This window comes from Bos javanicus, chromosome 15, assembly GCF_032452875.1.
Source record: "Bos javanicus breed banteng chromosome 15, ARS-OSU_banteng_1.0, whole genome shotgun sequence".
NCBI lineage: Eukaryota > Metazoa > Chordata > Mammalia > Artiodactyla > Bovidae > Bos > Bos javanicus.
Window position 1 is genome coordinate 20,502,842 of NC_083882.1, and position 27,036 is coordinate 20,529,877.

Consider the following 27,036-nt stretch of genomic DNA (forward strand, 5'->3'; position numbering starts at 1 on the left):
TATTTCTGACCTCAAAGCCCATGCGTTCCCCACAACGTATTAACCACGATGAAGTGTATTTTTAAATTCAGCTTCCTAGTTTTGTAAAACTCTTAAAAAGCTCTCAGTTCATCAAAGTTTCCTGTTCAGGCTCGTGGATTTCAGCTGCTCAACGAGCATTTATTTGCCACTCAAAGTCTGGGAACATCACGTGCCTTCTCCGGTATCCGCGTTCATTCATTACTGTGATTATTTATAGTTTTATTGTCACAGTTATTCTTCTTTATTCTTTGTGTTTGCCTATTAGCATGTTGAAATTTCCTACGGTCCTTTTTAAACAACTGTTGTAATTCTCTTTTCTAGTTTTTGAACTCCAAGATGGCCATCTCCCACTTTTTTTTAATAGACAGGAGAAGGAGGTGCAGAAAAAAAAAAGAGTGGTATAGTTAACTGGGGATTGTTTTATTGTATCTTTTCGTCCGACATTCTGCTATCTTTTAAAATTTAATGTTCTCACTTGGGGACCCTAGATGCCAACGAAGCAGCAAGATCAAGACAAAACCTGGTCAGTAGGTAAAACGAGGCGCGGAGCCCCGCCCCTAAAGCCAGGGCCAGGGGGCGGGGCGGAGCGCCGGCAGGGGGCGGGGCTGCGCTCAGGCGCGCGGGCCTTATAGTCACCCGGAAGGCGCGCGGGGCCCCCGGTGGCGAACGCATCAGGCCCTCGAGGGAACCCCGGCCCTGAGAGTCCGCTGCGCCTCTCTTCTCTCCGCAGACCCGCGCGGCGTCAGCCCGCCCGTACTCGCTGAGTCTGCCCTCGCGGCCGCTGCCGTGCGGCCTGCGTCGCCTTCCGTAGTTCCCCGACAGGCTATGGCCGCCCGCCTCCTGCGCGTCGCCTCCGCCGCCCTCGGCGACACGGCCGGCCGGTGGCGGCTTCTCGCGCGACCGCGCGCGGGAGCCGGCGGCCTCCGTGGGAGCCGAGGGCCGGGCCTGGGCGGCGGCGCAGTGGCGACGCGGACGCTGAGCGTATCGGGGCGAGCGCAGAGCAGGTGAGGCGCGCGCGGGGGGGCGCACGCGAGGGCGCGCCGAGCTCGTGGGTCCTCTGGTGGCGGCGCCTCCGTCATCTCCAGAGGTTTCCAGGTCTGTCGTCCTCTCCCGGGCGCCGGCCTGCGGGCCACAAGCCCAGTCCCGCTGCCTTCTCCATGTCCCCAGGGTGGTCGTCCCTTGCGGTCGCTTCCTCCTTGTCGTCCGGTTGCCAAGTTGCTTCTCAGGTCCATCGACGCTTGGCGGGGAACGGGGGCCTGGGACCCCCGATTTCCGTGTCCCAGCGCCTCCTGTGCCCTCGGGAAAGCTGGCACTTTGCTGCTGCTGGTTCTCCGTGCTGTTTGGCGTGGATCTAACCTTTGCCCTGCCGGAGACCGCGGTGAATCTCGCGCCCAGTATGTGTCGCGGCCAGGGCTTTCTTCTGGGCCCTCTTCCTCCTGCCGGCTCTGGAAACGTTCTGTCTCCAAGTTCTTGTCCATTTAGGGTACACCCGCTTGTCCCCGAGCTTCCCTGTGTGCTCCCCGCTAAGTGCTAAGTCGTGCGTGCTAAGTCGCTTCAGGCGTGTCCAACTCGTTGCGACCCCGTGGACTGTTGCCCACTAGGCTCCTCTGTCCGTCTGATTCTCTAGGCAAGAATACTGGAGTAGGATGCCATGCCCTTCTCCACTCCTTCTGGTTGCTGTCGGATAAAAAGTCCCCTGCGTTGGACTGGCAAGCCAGGGTTTTAAACTGGGCTTTGACACTTATTATCCAGTTTGTCTAATGTCTGTTACTGGGGGATAAGAGTCGTGTAGGTCTCACAGGATTATTTAAAGAAACAAATAACAGCATACACATATTGCAAGGAGTCTGGGGGGCTCAGTAAATCCCACCTGTTAGCTTCAGCCGCCTCCTAAGCCCACAGCGTTGAGTTTTGTGTACTAAATGTTGAAAGAGATGTGAAAAAAAATTTGCCCAGAATATGTTGCAGTTTTATATTCTTGGGTAGATTTGTTTCTCAAAGACACAATCCTCTTTAGATACAATAGAGATAAAATGAACTCATAATTTCAGAGTATAGCACTGTGGTGGATGGAGCCTTAATATAATGTAGGTCTCTGAACAGCTCTTTGACCTGCTGTCCTGTAGTAGGAAGCAGGGAAAAACAGTTGGGTTTGTGTTCCTCTCTAGTTTCTTTTTTGTGAAGTTCCTGAGAATAGGGTGTGGGACCTACTCATCTTTTCCCGCTTAATCTGTGAGGTAGTGGGTGCTCACTAAATTTTTGTTGCATGAACTGTGAAGGAGATAATGGGGAAGGCAAGTTGGGGTTATTTGTTACTCCAGTCTTTGACGTCCATCTACCTGGATGCCTTATTTTCTAAGTTGGTTGCTTTCTTGAAAAATTGTGTATAAATTGGGACTCTTATTGAACACATTTATGTAACATATTTAAAGGAAAATGAGTGCTTTCGTGAGTGGGAATTATCTCCTCCAGGTTACTGTTTGATTTGGTATATCAGGTTGTCTTAAAGGGAAGCACATCTGTTTTGTTCCCTCTTAAACCTACTTTGTGCCCCATTGGCACAGTTTCTGTTGATGACCTGTGCCATCACAGACTTTGGAGCTGCAACTAAATTTCCCAGGCTATCCAGTATGGTCACCAGTAACCACATGTAGCCATTTAAGATAATTAAAGTTGCTTAAAATTAAAGAATCAGTTTCCCAGTTCCAGTGGCCACATTTCAAATACTGAATAACCTCACATAGCTAGTAGCTACTGTCTGGGACATCAGTTATATACAGCTATAGAATATCTCTGTTATTGCTCAAGTTTAATTGGACAGAGCAGTCTAGAGGCTGTAGTTCTGACTTTGAAGTTTAACATGTAAGTAAGCTTTCAGTAACTGAGAGTCAAAAAACTTTAACTCCAAAATACCCTGTCCTAGTACTTTACATGTTGTAGTGATTTAGGTTGCAAAGGGCTTTCACGTGTATTATTTCACTTGATCCTTAAGAAAATCTCCTGAGGCAGGGAAAGTAGATAAATGAGAATAAAAATTTTATATTAAGCAGCAGGCAAAACTGGGACTAGAACTCACATAGTTTTTGTTTGTTTTTTGAGCACCATTAGAGTTGATAATTCTTTAGCCTGTAGGGTCATTTGGAAGAGTTAAGGTGGCTGTGGAAGTGGGGCGCTCTAGATGGGGCCCTTTTCTTGGACCATCTGCCCCAGGCCGCCCCAGGTAGTGAAAGGGTGAGCATCAGCAGCCATAACTCCCTTGTCTGTCAGAAGTCTGTTAAGAGCTTTTCTACAACAGCCACTGACAACTTGGTTGAGATATCTGCTGTGGCTGAACAGAATAAATGGCAGTGCATGGTGCATAAAGGGTAACAGTTGAAGGAAGTAGTTGTTTGTGGTGCTGGTTGATATATTGATGATGATAGAGGATTTAGAGGGATCATAGTTATTTTCCAGTTCCTGAAATCTTGATCTTCTGGGGAATAGCTAAAAACTTTTTGCTAGTTCTTAAAATTAGGGAAGAGAAACCTACGAAACCCATCAGTACCAATTGTTAATAATGAATAAAGTTAGGTGAGTAAAGTACACATGTATGATGCTTTTTAGGGAATAAAATGTTTCCACAAACTTTCTCTCCTTTAATTCTCTCAGCAGCTTAGTGAAGTCACCGTTATTGCCACTTCCCATGGTCACCTAATGAGTACGTTGGAACCAGGGCTGGAATTTATGTCTTCTGACTCTTGTATTCCATACTTTCTCAACTGCACAATTACTTTTACTCTCATTTCTGCTTTCTCTCCTGTCCTTTGGTAAACCTGTTATTACTCTTAATTCTGCAGTTTTTTTCTGGGACTGAACACCTTTAATGGATTCTTTCCTTAGTTTGGGAAGGTCCTCTGGAGGGAGGGCATGGCAAGCCACTCCAGTATTGTTGTCTGGAGAATCTATAAACAGAGGAGTCTGGCGGGCTGCAGTCCATAGGGTGCAAAGAGTTGAACATGACTGAGGCAACTTAGCACACACGCATGCACACCTTTAATATGTAGCAGCAGTTCAGGCTCCTTAGCAGCAAAAGGACTGGGACTTTAAATAAAAGTTATCAATCAGTGTTTGCTGAGCTCTACTCTGTTAGGAATTTTCCATATGTTATCAAAACTATGAGATAAATGTTACCCTGATTTTAAAGAAGAGAAATCTGGTGTCAGAGTTGAAATTCCTTTGCTGTTGGCTTCTCTGGTGACTCAGTGGTCAAGAATTTGCCTGCCAATGCAGGAGACATGGGTTGGATCCCTGGGTCAGGAAGATTCCCTGGAGAAGGAAATGGCAACCCACTCCAGTATTCTTGCCTGGGAAATCCTATGGGCAGAGGAGCCTGGAGGGCTATAGTCCATGGACACAACTTAGTGACTAAACAACGATAACAAAGCTTAGCTCTAGGGTGCCCCAGAAGAGCAGCAGTCCCCAAACCTCCAGCCTTCAGTAGTGTGGGTAAACTATGGAAATCTTTCTGTTGTACTTACTGTCGCTTAGTGTACCAGGTGTTTTGTGATGTCAAATCTCTAGACTTCTGTGGGTCTCAGACATATATTTCCCTTTGGCTTTTGGACCTTTGTTTTTTCTATTATTATTTTTATGTTCAAGATAAGTTTTATTTCTGATAATAGTACACAGTTTAGTGAACTGGGAATAAAGATTTTCTAGATTTAACAATTTAATGATTTAAGCGATTTAATAATCACTAGTGTTGACACATGAGTTTTCTATCTTTAGCTAAGCATATCATAACTTCGGATAGAATTAGGACAACATTTAATTGAGGTATAACATAAAGCATAAAATATACTGATAAATATAAAATTCAGTGATTTTTTAGCACATCTTTAGGGTTCTGCTGCCATTACCATATCTTAGATTTGTCCAGCCATAAACACAATCCAGCGCTGGAACAATTTCGTTTCACCAGTTTGACATTTTACAGTCGGTCCCCATGTCCAACCCTAGTCCCAGGCAACCTCTCATCTGCTCTCTGTCTTTATAGATTTGCCTTTCCTGGGAAATTTATTTATTAATATATATATAACCAGGCTTGTATAACTTGAGTGTAAATGTTTTCAAGGTTCAAACGTGTTGAAGCATATGTTTTTTTCTATTATTAAATCAAACACGTCTAAACTTGAGCTCATTTCCGATCTTCCCCCAAACTCCTTCTCCTCCTCAGTTAATCCTCAGGTAACCTGTATTTCCCATTGCCCAGGCAAGAAATTTCAGCATTACTTCCTCCCTCTCCAGAACCTTTTAATTCTGCCTCCTGAATATCTCTTAAATTAGTATCTCCTACACTGTTGCTTCATTTATGCCCTTTCATAACCTCCAACAAGGTCTCCCTGCCTCCAGAGTATCTTCATTCTTAGTCATTCTTCTTTGAAAAAATGTCAGTTGCGTAGTTGAAAATCATGTGTGTTTGGGAATACTTGCTTTAAAGCATTTTTTTTCCCCTGTGAAAAGAAGTTGGAGAGTACAGGCCCATTTAAGGGACATTCTGTCTTTCTCAACACAATTCTGATCAATTTTTAATAGAATCTTTTTTTTTTCGGCCTTGAGTTATCAGGGAAGATATTATCTGATAAGGCTGCCTTTTTTTGTGAAATGACATGACTGTACTTGGTAATTTGTATGATATTTATAGCTCTGAAATTGTACAATTCTAGGTTTTACTTACATTAAACAAAGTTTTCTTTGATGGACTATGACTGTCTATTGGGAGTGGTGAAAATTACAACTCATTATTTTAAGCTGAAGGACATCTTTTCAATTATGAAGTAAAAATTTAAATGACCAATTAGTTGATAGTATGATTTCTTTTCCCAAAATTTGGACTCATGTTTGAGAGAAGGGTAAGAAATGTAAGTAAGTTAGCAGACTGATGAGTGACTGATAGATATCCTATAATAATGAAAAATACAAGGAGGGTTATATTTATCTTCCCACAGATTTAAACAGAAAACCTTTTTCTAGTCCCTTTGGTTTTTGACCAAAACAAAATGTTCAGCTACTCAAGCTACCAAACTGCTGCCTCTTGGTGACTGTATTTGTCAGACACTTGCATAACAATTGCCTTATCAATAGCATGATGATTTGTGTTTAAAGCTCTCCACAGCCCTCATCTAATTTTTAGGGACACATTCATAGAGATGTTGGTTTTTGGAGGACCTGTGTGAGAGCAAAACAGACTTCACAAGTGATAATGATTGCTAATGATTTCATGTAACTGTGACTGATGGTGACCACTGGGAAGACATACTTCAGGTGGCCTTGATAGTGACGTACTCGCCATTTCCTTTAGGGTGGCAGAACTTCCCTTCCGGTTGGTGGGTAGATAGTTATACCTCTGGTTTCTGGTGTCTCCTTCCCAAATAAACTTTAGAAAGAAAAGAAAATCCTATAAAGGAGCATATTTGCATGCATACAAACCCACACACAACCTAATTATTTCACCTTACGGATTCTTCAAGCAACTATTTTAAAGTATGTTGAAATTACTGAAAGTAATAAAGAACTGTTTCCTTTTCCAGCTCAGAAGATAAAATAACAGTCCACTTTATAAACCGTGATGGTGAAACATTAACAACCAAAGGAAAAATTGGTGACTCTCTGCTAGATGTTGTGGTTCAAAATAATCTAGATATTGATGGTTTTGGTGAGTATGGAACATTCCTTAAAATGTATAAGTGAAACTATTAAATAGGTTTCAGCTTTGTTTTTTTCTTTTTGAAGAATTTTAACTATAGCATGCTAAGTGAACTATTAAAATTCAGGATGCTTTAGTGTTATATTCTCACTTATGAAGAATAAGAGTGGCACCGTGTTTCTATTCTTTGAACATTTAATTAGCTATATGCCCTAAAGTCTGTTGCCTCATTACCTTATTGATTATATGTGTGATGCAAAGCTGGAAGTAGTGTGTGGAATTGAAAAATACCAGGGACTCTGTGGGAGAAAGCGAGGGTGGGATGATTTGAGAGAATAGCATTGAAACATGAATACTATCATATGTGAAACAGATCGCCAGTCCAGGTTTGATGCATGAGACAAGATGCTCAGGGCTGGTGCACTGGGATGACCCTGAGGGATGGGATGGAGAGGGAGGTAAAAGGGGGGTTCAGGATGGGGGACACATGGCTGATTCATGTCAATGTATGGCAAAAACCACCACAATATTGTAATTAGCCTCCAATTAAATAAATTTAAAAAAAAAAGAAAAATACCAGGTTGAGATACTAAATGTCATAATGTCATGTTACAGAGGCTATGGGATCTTAGTTCCTCAACCAAGGATTGAACCCAGGCTCTTGGCAGTAAAAGTGCCAAGAGTCCTAACCACTGGACAGCCAAGGGAATTCCCAGACTGGTATTTTCTTAGTTACATTGAACTTACGCATTCTTTTTGTTTTAAGTGAGTTTTATTTTACTTACTAATTTTTAATCGAGATGTAGTTGACATATTAGTTCCAGGCATACAGCATAATGGTTTGATACTTGTATTTACTGCAAAGTGACATAGATCACAGTAAGTCCAAATAGCGTTCATCACCATACATTGAAGATCTCTGTGGCTCAGGTGGGCTTCCCAGGTGGCACCAATGGTAAAGAACCTGCTTGCCAATGCAGGAGACTTAAGAGACACAGGTTTGATCCCTGGGGTGGGAAAGCCTCCTGGAGGAAGGCATGGCAACCCTCTCCAGTTTTCTTGCCTGGAGAATCCCATGGACAGGGGAGCCTGACTGGCTACAGTCCATGGGATCTCAGAGAATCGGTCATGATTAAAGTGACCTAGCATGCATGCACTATACAGTCAGGGATGTCAACTCACCTTCCTTGAAAGGGTAGTTAATCTATTTCTTATTAAGGGAGTGTTTTGTTTAGGAAATTTTCACTCCTAGACTTTTTACCTTATTCCTTAACCATTCACAGAAAGCCCATATCCAGGAAACTGCCATCTTAGAGCTCAGGGATACACTGTATGTCACTTGCCAGTTTTGCTTGAGCATTCTCTCTAGTCTAGAATGGTAGTTCTCTAAGAGGGTTCCATCAGTGCCACTTGGGAAATTCACATTCTCAGGCCCCACTCTGGACTTCCTGAATCAGAAAGTCTGGGATAGGCCCAGAAATGTGTATTTTAACAAGCCCTCCATGTGATTTGATGCATGCGAAAGTTTGAGAACCACTAGTCTGCAGTCAGGTCCAAGGAGCATATCTGACTATTTTTCATTCAAGGGACCATTCATATTGCACTTTTAAGAGCTCTTTTCAGATCAGAATTATTTCTTCCCTTCTGTTTTCCCATGATATATTAAATATACTTCTATATGTTAATACTCATTTCAGTTTTCTTTTTTAGAGAGAATGTCCCTTCCCTTTATTAGATTGTGTGCTTTTGGAAGACTCTTATCACTCAGGTAACCAGAGTTGGCACTCAGTAATATTTGCTAAATTTCTGAATCTAATGTCAATTACAGGGATAACTATAACTGGACCTACTATATTCCAGCATATGTTATCTATTATTTTAACAACTCTAAGAGGCAGTTTTTTTTTTTTTTTTTTTTTAACTTCCAGTTTATAGGTGAAGAAACTAATAAAGTTCAGAGAAACTTAGTGTTCCCTGGATCATACAGTAACAAGTGAGAATGCCTTACAAAATTCAAGCCTAAGTTTCTCATAACTCCCAAACCTCGGCTTTTTCCTGTAAGAAACCATTTTTCTCTTAAGAAGTGTCTTTCCTTTGTGAACACTTGTTACAGAAATTAGGTGATGACATAGTTGCTATAGTTCTAGTTTTGCTGCTAAGTCACTTCAGTCATGTCCTGACTCTATGCGACCCCATAGATGACAGCCCACCAGGCTCCCCTGTCCCTGGGATTCTCCAGGCAAGAACACTGGAGTGGGTTGCCATTTCCTTCTCCAATGCATGAAAGTGAAAAGTGAAAGTAAAGTCGCTCAGTCGTGTCCGACCCTCAGCGACCCCGTGGACTGCAGCCTTCCAGGCTCCTCCATCCATGGGATTTTCCAGGCAGGAGTACTGGAGTGGGGTGCCATTGCCTTCTCCGAGTTCTAGTTTTAAGGAATTTCTTACTCTAAAGCGGTGGTTCTTGGCTGGGATTGAGTTTCAGAAATCTGTAGAAATATTAAAGTATGTTATGTCCTGATAGTATAGCGAGAGTGGGAAGTTGTGCAGATATCCTTTTGAATTCACATGATTCAGATCCATACCATAGATTGACTGATTTATGTAAAAGAACCCATGGGTAATTCCATATATATTCTGTAAAATTTATATATAATTGAGTTCCCTCATGAGTTCATATTCAGCAGCACTTAGTTGACTAAGCTTGGTTTCTTGAATTGTTCTCTCACAAATGAAAAGTAATACACTGCACAGTAATTGAGAATAGACTCTAGAATCAGACCAATTGTGCTTCATAAACCAACATTGTCACTTGCTAGCCATAATATCTGGAGCAGGCTGCTTTATATCTGTATGCCTCAGTTTCCTCTTCTGTAAAATATGGTTGTAATAGTTCTAACATCATAGGACTGTTGAAGATTAAGTAGTATATTGGAAGTGAAGTGCTTAGCACAGTGGCTACGTTGGTAAGAACAGTAGAATTTGTGGTATTTTAACTTGGTCTGCTCTCCTCCTCTTCCCTGTTCAGCAGTAGCCTTAAAAACTGGCAGCCTTGCAGCCACTGGAGGAACAAACTGATTTGACTTGCTCAGAAGCATTCTCCAGAATGTCATCACTTATTTTGCAGCTTCCCAGAAAAGCTCCATTCCAAGGAGTTGTTATTCGATTTGCCTCAGAGATTGCTCTGTGAGGAGGCTCTGTCCTTAGGACTTTCGTCTGAAATAATGACCTGTAGTTTTGCTGCCTGAGGCTGTGGTGCCTCTTGGAGCAAACAGGAGCCTGGCCAGAAAGCCTAAAAGAAAAATCTGGTGAATGAAATGTCTGTATGAAATGGCTTTGAAATACTTTGGGGATCTGGAGGCCATGCACAAATGCAGGACTGTATTTATGCCCAGAAAAGGCCCGATAGGGCCTTAGTCTCCCATCTGTGCATCTCTGGCTGATCTTGAGTCTTTCATGCAGGTGAAGGCCAAGACAGACATGCAGAGTACTTGAATGTTGAAGATGTGCCTAGTCATGAACTGAGCTCCTTAGCAGAGGGTAGAAGCCTTACTGGTTCAAAGCCCTGAAGGAAACCTCCAGATAGTGATCTCAGCTGATCACTAAGCTCACTGAACAGAGACATCGCTGATCACGTGCTGCAGGGAATACAGACCTCAGAGTTAGTTTGGGAAAGTCACTAAAGAAATAAATAGCTGCAAGAACAATCTCCAAAAAGCCAGCCGCAGCAACAAACCTAGGGGAGACAGTGGTGAGCCCTGATTTCCAGAGTTGCCATATTATATTATTCTACTTTGCAATAAAAAATTCAAGATGCCTAAGGAAACAGGAAAGTATGGCCCATACTCAGGAAGAAAAGCAGTCAATAGTAGCTGTCCCTGAGGAGTCCCAGCTATTAGACTTACTAGACAAAATGTTGAATCAGCTGTTACCAAAGTTCAGAGAGCTTAAGGTATGTGGGGATGATCTTTGGCCTTTGTACATCACTATGTGTGGACTTTGTTACCACTGGGTATGAGGGTTTGTTAAAGAAGTATAGAACGTTTTTGCTGTTCTTGAGAAAGCTAATCTTTTGTGTTCTGGAACGGCTAATGTGGAGGCTGTGATCCAGTAAATCTGTTTCTATACAGTTCTCCACAGCTTCAATCTCAGCTTTATGAAAATACATATATACTAGACCCTTTACTCCAGAGTTATTTGAGAGCAAAAGATTTGAAAGAAGCAAATGCCCATTGATAGAAGACTGATACTTAGTCATGCAAGGGGATACTATATTACTCCATTAAAAAACAAAACAAAACTGTGGAAGGAGTCTTGAAAACAAATAATCAGTGGTTACCTACTGGTAGGGAAGCAGGAGGGAAGCTTTTAATTCCATGGTATATTTAATCCATTTCTTTCTTTGAACATTAGGGGACTTCCATTTTTCAGCTATTACAAATACCCTTAAGGTGAACATCCCCACAAATACTTTGCTGTGTTTGTGTTCTGTCATTTCCTTGTGGTAAATTCCTAGGGAAAGAATTACTTAGTAAAATTTGTTTTATTAATTGCTCAAATTATTTGCCTGCTTTTCTGATGAGGTATTATTTATTTTTAGCCATTAGCAAAGGCTCTTTAAATGTGCTGTGACCAAAAAAACTAATGAAAATTAATTTTAAACATTTATTTGAAAGGCTCTTAACCTCTGTTTTACACGGGACTACATTTTTCTCAAAATACTGTACTTTATTACAGTAGATAATTTTCATGAGTTGCTTTCCATTTCTTTGAAATAAAAGCATATTTTGACCTTAATACTTGAAAGTACTTTAAATTTTTTTAAAGTATTTTTTCTTTTATCATTCATGACTATATATTGCAATAACATTGTTTTTCACATTGCAGTTTGCAACCATTAGTCATATAATCAGTTTAGTAGCTCTCAGCAGTTAAAGTAATTAAAAAGAAAATATAACAGCACCATCTTTTGTATTATTCCATGAAATGCTTGTTTAGCTATTTTACAAAGTATATGTATACCAGGTTGTAATGTAAAATTGGACTCATACAATGAGTCACAATTTAAAATATATATATTTTCTTTTTGGAAAACTGTTGGCTGGAATGTTAAGAGTGGAGTTCCTGCCTGTGTTTGTTTCCCAGCTCTGTCACTTTGTCACCTTTGTGACCTTCAGTTAGATCTCTAACCTCTTCATACCTTGTCTCCTTAAGGGTAACATAGAAATAATGTTAGTACTTAAGTACTTTGTAAGGTTGCTATAGAGATCAAATGAGTTTATCTAAGCAAGGCTAAATTAATGTTAGCTATTCTTGTTAGCATAGTTATTACTACAGGTTCATTGTTCATTATAACAAATTTTAAAAGCACATTAAAAAATTGTAACTTCCCATAGTCTTAATACACAGAGATAAACACTGAAAGAGTCCTTTTCCCCCTAGTTTCCTGTAAGTACCGAAAGTTTAATGCCAACACAGTCTTTAGTAATTCAGTAAGAATTCTGCATTTGTTTACATGGACATAGAAGAGATACTTTAAAGATCAAGGATCCTAATGTGTCCAGAATTTTGGGATATAAATATAAATTTGAGATAAGCTAAACTAGGTTCACAAAAGATAAGAGTTAAGCCTAAGTCACTTTCTAGAATAAAAATGGAAGAAATGAAATCAAGAAGTCTGAACTACCATGTTTACAAAGAAGCAATTATAATAACATTGTAAGGGACAACTATGCGTCCCAGGTGGAGCTACTGGTAAAGAACCCACCTGCCAGTGCAGGAGACATAAAAGAGGCAGGTTTGATCCCTGGGTCGGGAAGATCCCCTGGAGAAGGAAATGGCAACCCACTCCAGTATTTTTCTCTGGAGAATCCCATGGACAGAGGAGCTTGGCAGGGTATAGTGCACAGGGTCGCAGAGAGTCGGACATGACTGAAGCGACTTGGCAGGTATGCAGGGCCAACTATTTCATTCATTTCTAAAGCTGAATACAGGAGATGCTTTAAATATTGCCCTTGTTCTAGTCTTACTCAACAGGTGAACACTGTACAGAGCTGAGGTTGGCCTAGTTCAGAGTGTCTGTACGGTTCCTCTCTGGGTGATCTTATCCCTTCTGTGACGTTAAATCCCATCTAGATGTCCATAGACTGTGTGTTGTTAGCTCACAGTGTCCCTCTGAGTCCTGGACTTAAAGATTCAACTTCCTATTTAATTCTTTTCTTGGAAATTGCACAACTTCCTACTTTATATCTTTTCTTGGAGCCTCTTGATGAAAGTGAAAGAGGAGAGTGAAAAGTTGGTTTAAGACTCAACATTCAGAAAACTAAGATCATGGCATCTGGTCTCATCACTTCATGGCAAATAGATGGGGAAACAGTGGAAACAGTGACAGACTTTATTTTCTTGGGCTCCAAAATCACTGCAGATGGTGACTTCAGCCACGAAATTAAAAGACATTTGCTCTTTGGAAGAAAAGCTAATACCAACCTAGACAGCATATTAAAAAACAGAGACATTACTTTGCCAACAAAGGTCTGTCTAGTCAAAGCTATGGTTTTTCCAGTAATCATGTATAAATGTGAGAATTGGACTATAAAGAAAGCTGAGCGCCAAAGAATTGATGCTTTTGAACTGTGGTGTTGGCGAAGACTCTTGAGAGTCCCTTGGACTGCAAGGAGATCAAACCAGTCAATCCTAAAGGAAATCAGTCCTAAATATTCATTGGAAGGACTGATGCTTTAGCTGAAGCTCCAATACTTTGGTAACCTGATGCGAAGAGCTGACTCATTGGAAAAGACCCTGATGCTGGGAAAGATTGAAGGCAGGAGGAGAAGGGGACGACAGAGGATGAGATGGTTGGATGGCATCACTGACTCGATGGACATGAGTTTGAGCAAGCTCCGGGAGTTGGTGATGGACAGGGAAGCCTGGCGTGCTGCAGTCCATGGGATTGCAAAGAATCAGACAGGACTGAGCAACTGAACTGAAAAAAGTTGTCATATTTTAACGGATTTTTGATCCCCGCCCTCCTCCCCCCTCCACACCGCCCTTATTGAAACTTCCCCTTCCGAGGATCTTGACTGTCAGCAGTGAGCATCTCTCAGGTGCTCAAACCTGAAACTGGAGAGCATCTTTTATTCTTCCTTCTTCCGCATCCTCTCCCTTCAGGCCGTCAGCTGTTCCTATCAGATGTACTCTGTTTGTCTCCAGTGGGTCCTGTTCTCACCATTTCTGCAGTCACTGTCTGGGCTGCCAGTTACGTGTTACAGGAGCTGCACTTCTCTACTTCTGCTTTTGAACCCAGCAGCTGGGGTCATTCATCATAATGCAAATAAGACAGATCCTCTGATTAAAAACCATGAATAAATTCCCATTTCATTTAGGATAAAATCTACATTCCTTATGCTAGCGTCTGCATTACCTGGCTCCTTCTGCCCTTCCTCCTCTCTCCCTCTTCTCATTGTTCTTTCTGTCACTTTGGCCACACTTGCCATTTATCAAGAGCTGAGCTCACCTAGAATTTCTAGCTTGAAGACTTTGTATATACACTTTACATTTTTTTCTACCTGGGACACTTCCTCTCCCTCCTGAAGAATCCTTTATGTGTTGCTTTTCATCTTTCTGGTCTCAGTTTGTTACTTCCTTAGAGGGACTTTGCCCAACCACCCAGTCCAAAATAGGAATTCTTTTATTACCCTGAATCTGTTTTTCTCCATCACAGCATCCTGTTCATTTCTTTCATCACATCATAATCTATTTATATATTTGTTTATTTCTGCATCTTTCTCCCTGGGGACTGTATTGAAGGATTTAGTGATTCTTATTTTCATATATAAAGTGAAGTAATGAATGGATCAGTGAGTAAAAAGTAAATTTTGGAAGCAATACATTTATAAAAATTCTTATTTCCAACTTTTATGTTAATGTAGGTTTTCTTGGATGATCTTTTAAGTTTTCAGTATTATAGTATTCTGTCACTAGGGGGCAGTTACACCTCTCTGATCAAATTTACCTCCTTTATTATCTCAGACTATTTATATTTTCTTACTGTGTATTTCCTTTTGTGACTGTTTTGAGGGAAATTATTCAAATTGTGTGGTCCTGATAATGATCATATAAATATTTATTCATGTCATGTTAATTGATTCTTTATGGCTCTGAAATCAAGCTTTACTTTAGAAAATTAGGTTTTAATATTTATATATCATTTCATATTTTTAGGATATAATATTCCAGCATAGCTATCCTCTGGAGTTTTGTTTGAGAAAGGGATTAGCAATCTTTCTTGTCAGCATCATTATAGAGCTCCAAGTTTTTTTAATATAATATAAGCTACAGATATACACACACTCACACACCCATGAAACAGTCTGTTCCTGGTGGAAAACTCTTAAGTTACATGAAAGGAGTAGTAGTCTGCAGATAGCTAACTTACTCTGGGAATTAGTTTTTTATGACAGGAATTTTAATCTTTAGTATTAGTCTTGTTAAAAACAAAAAGTTTTATTCATCATCAGCCTTGAAATTAGCCAATAGCCTTGCCTTACTAAACAAAATACCTTAGTTAACAAAATATCTTACTTATTCTTAACATAATTTTAAAATTATACACATTTGAAATTGTACAGATTAATAATATTAAGTTTCTTACTCTAGTAAAATCAGAAGTACTGTGAAGCCCAAAACTTTTGTCAAGAATCCCATAATTTCAAGCTGGCAGACTGTGTGAATTACAAATTGTATATTTGTTTCGATACCTTTTACAATTACAAGCCAGTATCTGTCAGCTTTTGTCAGTATCATGTAAACTGTGCTGTTTCCAGATATCTGATGTCTGTGTGATTTTTGTTGACTGTAGTGCTGATATTTTAAACTGTGATTATAGTTTAATATCATTTTAAAGCCCATGACGGTTTCAGCCAAGCATTCATTAAGTGTTAATGCTGAAAAATGCATCTGAAAATGAATTATTTTGGAACAGCAGTTAAATGTGACAGAATGCAGTGAAGGAAGCCAAAAACCTGTCATAATTTCTATTACTGCTAATTTAGGAGAAAGAACTCTGAATTATTAGGCAAAATGCCAGCAAAATTACAGCAGCACTGAACCGTATATATCTTTAAGTTCATGACAGTTATTGGACGATGGTAAAATGTTGGTACCACAGGCTCATTAGGCTGTAATGTGTCCCTGAGTCATATCAGATTATCGTCTGTTGTAAGGCATGGAGTATTTTTGATTATTTGAAAGGTGGACATAGTAGTGTAAAAAGTTTCACTTCAAATGTTTGTTCTACTTAAGTATATTTTGCAACAAAAATAATGATTTGAAGGTTAAAGCTTTATGGACCGTAAGAATCCATTTTGTTTCATTGAGAATATAACTCTCGAATTATGAGACTTATAACAATTTCAAAATCTTTGAGAATGTATTCCTCATAAAATGTGATCATGTTATGTTTAATATATTGTGAGTATGTATCTGTATATATAAGTATATAGATACAGATATACATGTGTATATACACACACATATCTACACATTTTATCTATTAATTTACTTTTATATAGCCAACGTCTTACAAAGACACTTAAAACCAACAGTTGTCAGTACTGCTTTGAGATTGTGTATAAGCATAAGTCACATAACTTTTGTACTTTCAGTTCCCATCTCTCCACATGTATTATTGTATCAATATACCCATATTTTGATCAGCTATCATTTTAACTTTTAAAATTTATTTTAGATTATCATTTTTAGATTGAAGGTTCTATAGTAGTTGCTGCTTGTGTATCCTTTTTTGTTTGATAAATTGTCTCCCACTGTTTTATGGACTTGTTCCCTATTGTATGTGATTAGCATAAAAAATAACAAACACTTTTTATTTTTGGGATAGGTTTTGTTTACCAGATTCATTTTCAGGTCAACTTCTTAGCATTTGGAATTTGTTTTCCCATGGAAATACTGTTAAACATGATGGCTAAATTTTCAGGCCAACCCACAGAACTAACTTAATAGCTAACTAACCATTTATACCCTGGTTTCTATGAGAGACTGCATTTTAATGTCTAACTTTTAATACTAGATCAAGAACTTCTAAACTCCTTGGGCCCACCTACTGCATATGCACAATGCACGTACCCGCTCATATGCCATAGGAACTCCCCTTTGCATCCCAGTTTGGTAGTAGGAAAATATTTACTGCTGATTTCCAATGCTGGTGATTTCACGGTGGATAGGAACCTGGGAATTCTATAATGCGGAAGATAAGTTAGAAGATGAAGCCCAAGGGGAGCGTCATTCACTTTGTTCTTGTCTGTAGCGTGTGCAGTTCGGGTTGTGGTTTTAGTGGAGTTTGGAGCTGCAGGGATGGTCAGTAAGGACATGAACTTGGTGTCAAATAGGATACAGAATTGGTGGCAGCTCCTGCATTTTAACTGAAGACAAGTGGGCAGTGCCGGATCAGCTCTGGTGTAGATCCGGTGCTGATAAAGGTATCTGTGAAAACCTACAGCTGACATCATGCCCAGTAATGAAGGATGAAATGCCTTTCTCCTAAGATTAGGAACAAGCTTAGAATGTCTGTTCTTACCATCTTATAACATCAGGATGAGAGTCTTAGTCTGTGTAGTGAAACAAACAAACAAAAAAAATCAAAGGCATACTGATTTAAAAGGTTTTTAGATGGCTGTTTACATAGAAAATCACAAGGAATCTTAAAAAAAAAAAAAAACCTCAGACCTAAGTGAGTTTAGCAAGGTCCTAGTATGTGATCAACACATGAAAATCAATTGTCTTTCTGTATACCAGCATGAATAGTTGGGAACCAAAAAAGTTTTTTAAAAGAACATTTACAGTACCTACCCCAAATGAAATTTTTAGGTTTAACACAATATAACATCAATATCTTGAAAATTATAAAACTGATGAAAGAAAGCAAAGACTTAAGTAGTTGAGAGACATACTATATTCATGAATTGGAAGACAGCCTAGTAAAGATGTCAGTTTTTATTGATAATATAGATTTGTTACATTTCCCGTTAAAATCTCAGCAGGATTTTTTGTGGATACAAACAAGCGATTCTGAACTTTTTACAGAAAAATGAACTACAACAGCCAGTTTTAGAAGAGAAGGATAAAGTTGGAAGAAGTATGTGTAGTACAGATATTAAAACTTGATGTTACAGTAAGCAAGGCAGTCTAATAATAGCAAAAAAAAAATACATCTAGTTGATTTTTTTTGGAAGAGCTTTACTGAGATTTAATTCACATACCATATAGTTTACTCATTGAAAGTAAACTGTTTTTTTTTTTTTTTAGAATATTCAGTTATGTAACCATCACCACTATTGGTTTTGTTTCCTAGCTTTATTGACATATAATTGACAACTGACATTGTGTAAGTTTAAGATGTACAATGTAATGGTTTGATACACATATCAGCTGCAAAATGATTATCCCAATAGGGTTAACCTCACATCGTTCCTTTTTTTTGGTGGTTAAAACATTTAGGATTACTCTCAGCAAATGTCAAATATATAAAACAGTGTTGTATCTATAGTCACCATCTTTTACAGTAGATCCCCAGACCTTGTTCATCTTAAAGCTGAAAATTTACACCCTTTGACAACTCTCCCCATTTCCTTTAGCCCCTGCCATCACTCTCTGTTTCTATGAATTTGACTTTAGATTCTACATATAAGTGAGATTGTACTGTTTTTGTCTTTCTCTGTCTTACTTATTTCAACTTAGCATAATTGCTCAAGGCTTATTCTTGTCTCACAAGTGCCAGGATTTTCTTCTGTTTTATTGCTGAATAATAATTGTGTGTGTGTGTGTGGTGTATGTATATCTTACTCATTCATCCATAGACATACACTTAGGTTGTCTTCATATCTTGTGAAAGTCACTCAGTTGTGTCCAAATATTTTCTCCTGTTCAGTAGGTTGTCTTTTCAATTTGTCAATGGTTTTCTTTACTCTGCAAAAGCTTTGAAGTTTAATTAGGTCCCATTTGTTTATTTTTGTTTTCATGTCCTTTGCTTTATTAGACAGATCCAAAAAAAAAATACTGCTATGATGTCGAAGAATATTCTGTTTTTTTCTAGGAGTTTCATGGTTTCAGGTTTTACAGTTAGGTCTTTAATCCATTTTAAGTTTATTTTTGTATATGGTGTTAGAGAGTGTTTTGGTTTCATTCTTTTACATGTAATAGCCAGTTTTCCCAGCACCATTTACTGAAGAGTCTGTGTTGTCTCCATTTTGAGTTCATTTTTATCTATGGTGTTAGAGAATTGTTCTAATTTCATTCTTTTATATGTAATAGCATTTCCCCAGCACTATTTAATGAAGAGACTCTCTTCTCCATTGTAAATCACTGCCTCCTTTGTCAGAGAGTAATTGACCATGGATGGGTGGGTTGGTTTCTGGGCTGTCTATTCTGTTCTGTTAATCTGTGTGTCTGTTTTTATGCCAGTCCCATGTTCTTTTGCTTACTGTAGCTTTGTAGTATAGTTTGAGGTCAGGGAAATTGATACTTAGAGTGCTGTCCTTTCTCAAGGTTATTTTGGCTTTTTCAGGTCTTGTGTGTTTCCATACAAATTAAAAAAATTTAGTTCTAGTTTTGTGGACAGTGCCATTGGTAATTTGATAGGAAGTGTATTGAATCTGTAGATTGCCTTGGATAGTGTGGTCATCTTAACAATATTAATTTTTCTAACCCATGAACACAGTGTATCTTGGTCTGTTTGTATTGTCTTTCATTTCATCAGTGTCTTACAGTTTTCTGAGTATAGTTCTTCTACCTCCTTAGGTACATTTATTCCTGGGTATTTTATTCTTTTTGATGCTATTGTAAATGGAATTGTTTCCTGAATGGAGAAATGCAGGCTGTGCCTCCGAGAGCACAGCAGGCACGAGGATTTTCTTCTGGGTGATGAACCTGCTTTGTGTCCTGGTTGTGGTAGTGGGTGCACAAACGTATACATGTGTTAAAATTCATAGACCTGTATACCGAAAAGACAAAAGTCAGATGCCTATTGACTGGGGGCCTACCTCTAATTACAAGACCAGGAAACAAATTGGCAGAAATACCCACCATGAAATCATGAGATGAAAAAAAAAATTTAAAAAGGAGTAACTTAAAGTTTTCTTCTCACAGTTTTAGGCTGTCTTTTAAAATCTTTTTTTCCTTCAGACACCTTATCAGAGACATGTCTTCACTGTTCTCTAATTTTTTTCTTTTTTTATAGAATGTATGGTTTAAGGGAAAAAAAACCCTCCCCAAAAATGCTCAGATTGTTGTATTATTTTGAAGTTTTGCAGGATAGACTGTTTCTTCTTTTAAGTACTATTCACAGGGTTTGTAAAGCTTTGCTCCAGATTTTTTTTCTATAGTGATATTTGTACCACAACATGACCATATGTGTCTCTGGTTCAGTGATAGCCATTTTATACAGGCTGAGTTGATTTCATCCTGAACCTTAAAGTTTCTATTATATTTGAGTTTCTTCCCAGTACAAAGAATAAGAAAAGCATATCTATTGACAACCTGTGATAGAAAAAGTTTGAAATAAACTGTAAAATCAGGAGGAATCCCAAGCATGATGTGTTTATCTAAAGAATAAATATGGGGCTAGAATGTGTAATAGGAACTTGAGTGTAGGAACCAAAAGTTAATCTTTTGTATATATTCAACATTTGTCAGATTCTTATTAGAATACTCTCTTCAGCTCTGAACTTGGCATCCTAAGCAAGATGTGGAATCAGCTGGCAAGGTTCCTGAGAGGAGCTATGAAAATTATTAGAGAATGAAAATAAAGCCTTTAAGAGAAGGTTAAAAGAATTGAGTTTTCCTAGGGAAGAAAGCGAAGACCTAGAACACGGATGGTAACTCTTCATTTTGACTGACCAGGTGGTACAAAGAATGTCCTAAATTTTCTGCAGGGATTTATTGGCATGTGGACTTTTCTGTGAATTCCATGATGATTGAGACCATATTGTATGCACTGGCTTCTTCCCTGGGCTTTTCTGATATCACCCTTTTCTGGTTCTCTGTCTTCCAGTTGACACATCTGTACTTTAAGTCCTTTTCTTGGTGGGTGGGGGGACGTGTCTCTTTGACTCTCTCAGTCTCTTATCCTTCCTTTCCTCTTTTCCCCCTCCTCTCTGGTGAGATGTCATGACTTTAGCTTCTGTCTTGTCCATGTCAAACCCATCCTTTACACACAGGCACCAGCAGGATCTATCCAAAATAAACATGCCATGTCACTTTCCTACTCAGAATCCTTTAGTAGCTTCCTAAAACTTCAGCAGCAACCACTGTTCTCCAGGGGCTGGATTCAAGAGGGGTGGTAGAGTGACAGTTGCTGGTAATCCCCAGCCAGAAACATCTCGGAGGCAACCCACCCTGAGAGTGTGCTGGTTTACCCACCCAGTGTGTGTGCTTACAACGCATGCTCAGGCTCCTTGGGAGAGCTTGGGAGGCCTCTGTGCTTGGTCCACCATCTGCCTCTGTAGCCAGCTCCCAACTCCGCATTCTGCCCAGGATCGTGAGTTTGTTTTTCTTGTATCTTCTGTTACGCATTGCTTGCATTTCTCAGGATTTGTTTTTTTAATAATAAAAATTTGAAGCTTTTTAAAGCTTTTTAAATTAGGGTAGTTGCTTGGTATATTTTAGGGAGGGTTTTACTTACATTTTAAGACAAAAGATGCTGAATTTCCTGAACTTTGTCCCCCAATATCTCCAGATGGATTTGACATTTTAGTTTGAGTTTGTCTGGATTGGGTACTGATCAGATAAAAACAGAAAGCAAAATTAGTATGTATTTATTGAATACTAGTAAGCAAATCCATTAAGAACTACAACTCTTCTTTGTGGAGTCATAAAATATTAGAGTGAATAGGCCCTTAGGTATCATCTACCTCAATCTCCCATGATACAGATGAGAAGAAAATTGAGGTCCTTGAGACGCCTGCCCAGGACACAGCGGACAGTATGGCAGATTCCTCCAGAGCCCAGCTGGCCTCAGGGTTGCACTCCACCAGTTCTCCTTTTACTGCAGAGGTTTTCTTTCTTTCTACCTCTCTGCCTACCTACTTGGTGGCTCAGCGCTAAAGAATCCGCCTGCCACTGCAGGAGACGTGTGTTTAATTCTTGGGTTGGGAAGATCCCCTGGAGAAGGAAATGGCAGCCCATTTCAGGATTCTTGCTGGAGAAATTCCCATGGACAGAGGAGCTGGGTGGGCTGTAGTCCATGGGGTCACAAGAGTCAGACACAACTTAGCGACTAAACAACAACTTGCCTACCTTTTTTTAAGCAGAGGAAGCCCATTTCCTTTTAAGTAAAATATATCCATTTACCTTTTTGTGTGGAAAGCCTCAAATTTATGCAAAAGTAGAAAAGTAAAGCGCTTGTTCAAATAACTAATTGGTGTGGGTATATATTTGTATATTACATAAATGTACTGTATATACATATTTATATATTTAATATATAAACATACATATAATTTAATATATAAGAAAGTTGAAATTCTTTTAAGTTTTCTTGTAACTTCCAAATAATAATAATTGCCAATACTGAATAGGTCTTACTCTCCCAGTCAGCCATGGTTGCAAGTACATATGTTAAGCACACATTCATGTGTAATGCTTGCAACTGCCCTGTGAGGTTGGTACAGTTACTACTGAGGAAATTCAGGCATGGAGGGTGGAGGAGCCCAACGTGAGGCCATTAGTAAAAAGTGGAGCTGAGATTGAAGCCAGGCAATCTGGCTCCAGAGTACATGCTTATGACCCCTGTACGTCACTGTATGGTATGTCTCTGCTTCATCTTGTTTCGCTTTGAATGAGATTTAATAAAATCTGCTTTGAATGAAATTTAATAGAAATGTTTAAGGAAGCCTCTCTTCTTTCTTTATGTTTTAAAATAATATGAGTAACAAATGTTTAAATTGTGAAAGAACAATTCTTGTTACAATGATAAATTTTTTCACAGGAAAAGTAAGAAATTCACTAACTATTGATAGTAGTTCTATTAATATTTTATATAATGCTTATTGACCAAGAGAATCTAAATCCAACTGATGTTACTTCCAAGAGTCTATAATCTTTACAATTGTATAATGGCTTTAAAAATTATTTAAAAAGGAAACCAGAATAACTTTTTTAGGTAGAATTTAATGAGAACATGATTATGGATGATTCTGTTTTATTGGGTCATCTTTTGGATGCTGTATTTTAAGGAAAACCCAACCAGACTGAGAGGAGGGATTTAGAACTCTGTTACTATGTAAGAAAAATCTGAAGGACCTGGGTATGCTCAGCCTGGAGAACATTTTTAAATATATGAAAAGCTGTTGTTTAGAAGGATTCACTAAATAAGCTCATAGACACAGAAAGTAGAAAAGTGGTTGCCAGGGGCTTGGCGGAGATCACGGAAATAGATGAATAGGTAAAAGGCTTTAAAATTTTACCTCTAATATTAAGAACTGAGGATCTAATGTAAATCATGGTGGCTATAACTCTGTTGCTGGGAGAGTAGACCTTACATATTCTCATGGAAAATAAGTAAATAGACATATATGGGGTTGCAGGTGTATTAACGAGTCCTGAGAGGAGTCCTTTCACAGTACATGCATATATCAAATCATTATGATGTGTGCTTTAAATATCTTACAATTTTGTTAATTTTACCTCAGTAGAACCAGAAGGAAAAAAAAGATTGGACTCCATGGGGTAGAGTTGGAGCAGTAGGTGGAAAGTTACAGAGTGACAGACTTCAGCACAGAAGCAGCCAAATGTGAGATCGACCAGCTTCAGCAGGAGGATTTCTTTGTCAGAAGTTTTTGAGCAGGAGCTGGGTAAACCCTGGGAAAAGGGTGTTGGAAAGCATATTCAGTCAGAGTTTGGTTGGACTAGATGACTTTTCGGTTCCCTTTTTATAGTGCTTGGCGTGTAATAGGCACTCAATAAACAACTGTAAAATTAATGACTTTTAAAAACATGGAGCAGGAGAAATATTCTCTTTATTTTAAACCAGTGTGACTCTTAAAGTGACTTCTTTGATTCTGTCCTGATTATCAGTTCAGTTCAGTTCAGTCGCTCAGTCGTGTCCGACTCTGCGACCCCATGAATCTCCGCACGCCAGGCCTCCCTGTCCATCACCAGCTCCGGGAGTTCACCCAGACTCACATCCATCGAGTCAGTGATGCCATCCAGCCATTTCATACTCTGTCATCCCCTTCTCCTCCTGCTCCCAATCCCTCCCAGCATCAGAGTCTTTTCCAATGAGTCAGCTCTTCGCATGAGGTGGCCAAAGTACTGGGGTTTCAGCTTTAGCATCAGTCCTTCCAAAGAAATCCCAGGGCTGATCTCCTTCAGAATGGACTGGTTGGATCTCCTTGCAGTCCAAGGGACTCTCAAGAGTCTTCTCCAACACCACACTTAAAAAGCATCAGTTCTTCAGCGCTCAGCCTTCTTCACAGTCCAACTCTCACATCCATACATGACCACTGGAAAAACCATAGCCTTGACTAGACAGATGTTTGTTGGCAAAGTAATGTCTGCTTTTTAATATGCTGTCTAGGTTGGTCATAATTTTCCTTCCAAGGAGTAAGCGTCTTTTAATTTCATGGCTGCAGTCACCATCTGCAGTGATTTTGGAGCCCAAAAAGATAAAGTCTGACACTGTTTCCACTGTTTCCCCATCTATTTCCCATGAAGTGATGGGACCGGATGCCATGATCTTCATTTTCTGAATGTTGAGCTTTAAGCCAACTTTTTCACTGTCCACTTTCATCAAGAGGCTTTTTAGTTCCTTTTCACTTTCTGCCATAAGGGTGGTGTCATCTGCATATCTGAGGTTATTGATATTTCTCCCGGCAATCTTGATTATAAAGAAAGATTGAGAGGGAAGAATATTTAACTTTATTTAGATATCAGTTTGATTACTTTCTGATCCCTCTTACATACCACAAAAGCTCCTATAAATTGTGTTGAGTTCTCCAGAAAAAGGTAAGTAACTTCTACAGCTGTATGTAAATTATTAACTATATAAATTTAAAAGGCATAAATTTTTGTATCTATACATGTCTCATTAACTTGTAAACTCTTTGATATTAGGATTTGTATTTTTGAGTCTCCCTCACAGCATCTAACCCATAACCTCTTAAAAGTAATATTTGAAAGTGATTTCCAACTCTGTGTGTATTGGGTATGCGGAGTTGTCCCTAATTCTCATTATTATTTAGAAATAAAGTCCTACCATTGATGTGTGCTAATGCTGATTTTTAAATTTAGAAATTACTTAATTCCAGTCGATTTTGAATCTTGCTGAATGTAGAGAGGAGTGCTTTCAATGTTTGTTGCTTTTGTAGGTGCATGTGAGGGAACCTTGGCTTGTTCTACCTGTCACCTCATCTTTGAACAGCACATATTTGAGAAATTGGAAGCAATCACTGATGAGGAGAATGACATGCTTGATCTGGCATATGGACTAACAGATAGGTAAGATTTTCAGACCATTTCTGTTGTAAGAATCATCTGGGAGGGTGAAAGTTTTATTTGTTCATGTCTGTCTCTGACCAGAGACATGTAATCTGCGTGCATGTAATAGTGTTCTCCCTGTGTAGACAGATAAGTCGCAAACTTTGAATATCAAATATATGACATTTCTCCATGTATTCTACAGTTTAACCCTTATGAAGCTTTCCTTTAAACAAAAGTAAAAAAAAAGTTAACTGGAAGTATTAGAAGATAAGTTCTGGATCCTAATAAATCTTCTTTCATCTGTTTTTATTCAAGGAATTAATATTTGTCACATTTAATGAGTTGGGATGAAATATAATGCTTTTTTATGGTATTCTTGAAGGACAGATTTGATAATTGAAAGAAATTATAATGAAAAGTTTTACCTACTTGTGAGAATACAGTTTTCAGAAACTTTATAATAGTTATGTTAAAATGAGTAGTTTTAATTGTACATTGAAGAAACTCAGATCTTATTCTTGTTATTAATAGAATTTTTCTTTTCTTTTATTTTAACTTTACAATATTGTATTGGTTTTGCCATATATCAAAATGAAGTGGTAAGATTTATAGTAGTAAGTGATATCAAGTGATACTTTTTTTCTTTTAATTATCTAGTCTTTTGGTTTGAGTTAGGGAAGATATGGAGTTAATTTAATGTTTCAAAGGGCAAGATAATCAGAGTTTACTTCAGGTTGGCTTTGACTTTTAACTCTAGTTTTGTGGCCCTAATGAAAAATAGTTGAAAACAATAAAAAAGTAATAATAAACTTTATTTCATGTGTATTATGTAACCACCATTTTCTTAGACCCTTGATGTAAACTCTGTAATCCTCAACAAAAGTTTTTAGTTCATTGGTATTTATTGTGGCTGCCACCTACCAGTCTCCCTCACATCTTCAGGTGCCACATTCTCTATCAACACCTCCTTTTCTGTTCTAAAGGGTAACACACACTACACACTCAGTGGTTGTGTCGATTTGGTTCTGAAAATTGTTTCTCTCAATGTGAGGGGTAAACCATAGCTAACTGCTTGCTCTTTTATTCAGATAAAATTTATAGGTGCACGTAACAGATAATACTCTGAACAAAAAGAAAAAATGAGAGGAAAGGGAGAGCTTCATTAAAGGAGAGATACAAGACTGTGAGAAGATATAAGACCTATTGCAAATGTAAGCTAGCCAAAAATTTTGATGGTAAAATTTAGACGTTTTAGAACAAAATAATGGAAAGCAAGAAATAGCTTTTATGACATTTTATAGCTGGTATTCTTATGTGCACAGAATTTTAGTAGAGATGCTCTATGGGGAAAGTTCAGTTCAGTTCAGTTGCTCAGTCGTGTCCAAATCTTTGTGACCCCATGAACCATAGCATGCCAGGCCTCCCTGTCCATCACTAACTCCTGGAGTTTACCCAAACCCATGTCCAGTGACTTGGTGATGCCATCCAACCATCTGATCCTCTGTCGTCCCCTTCTCCTCTTGCCTTCAATCTTTCCCAGCATCAGGGTCTTTTCCAATGAGTCAGCTCTTGGCATCAGGTGGCCAAAGTATTGGAGTTTCAGCTTCAACATCAGTCCTTCCAGTAAACACTCAGGACTGATCTCCTTTAGAATGGACTGGTTGTATCTCCTTGCAGTTCAGGGGACTCTCAAGAGTCTTCTCCAACACCACACTTCAAAAGCATCAATTCTTCAGTGCTCAGCTTTCTTCACAGTCCAACTCTCACATCCATACATGATGACTGGAAAAACCATAGCCTTGACTAGACAGACCTTTGTTGGCAAAGTAATGTCTGCTTTTTAA

General features: G+C 38.9%; 1 protein-coding gene across 1 annotated transcript in view; it reads left to right on the forward strand.

The window, feature by feature from the left end:
• The first annotated feature begins 611 nt into the window (after positions 1–611).
• FDX1 (ferredoxin 1) overlaps positions 612–27,036 on the forward strand; it is a 36,581-nt gene continuing 10,156 nt past the window's right edge. Inside the window, exons 1-3 of the mRNA XM_061440240.1 lie at positions 612–1,025; positions 6,591–6,715; positions 25,081–25,210. Coding sequence (XP_061296224.1) covers positions 847–1,025; positions 6,591–6,715; positions 25,081–25,210 — 434 coding nt within the window. The 5' untranslated portion in view covers positions 612–846. The remainder of the gene's footprint in view (positions 1,026–6,590; positions 6,716–25,080; positions 25,211–27,036) is intronic.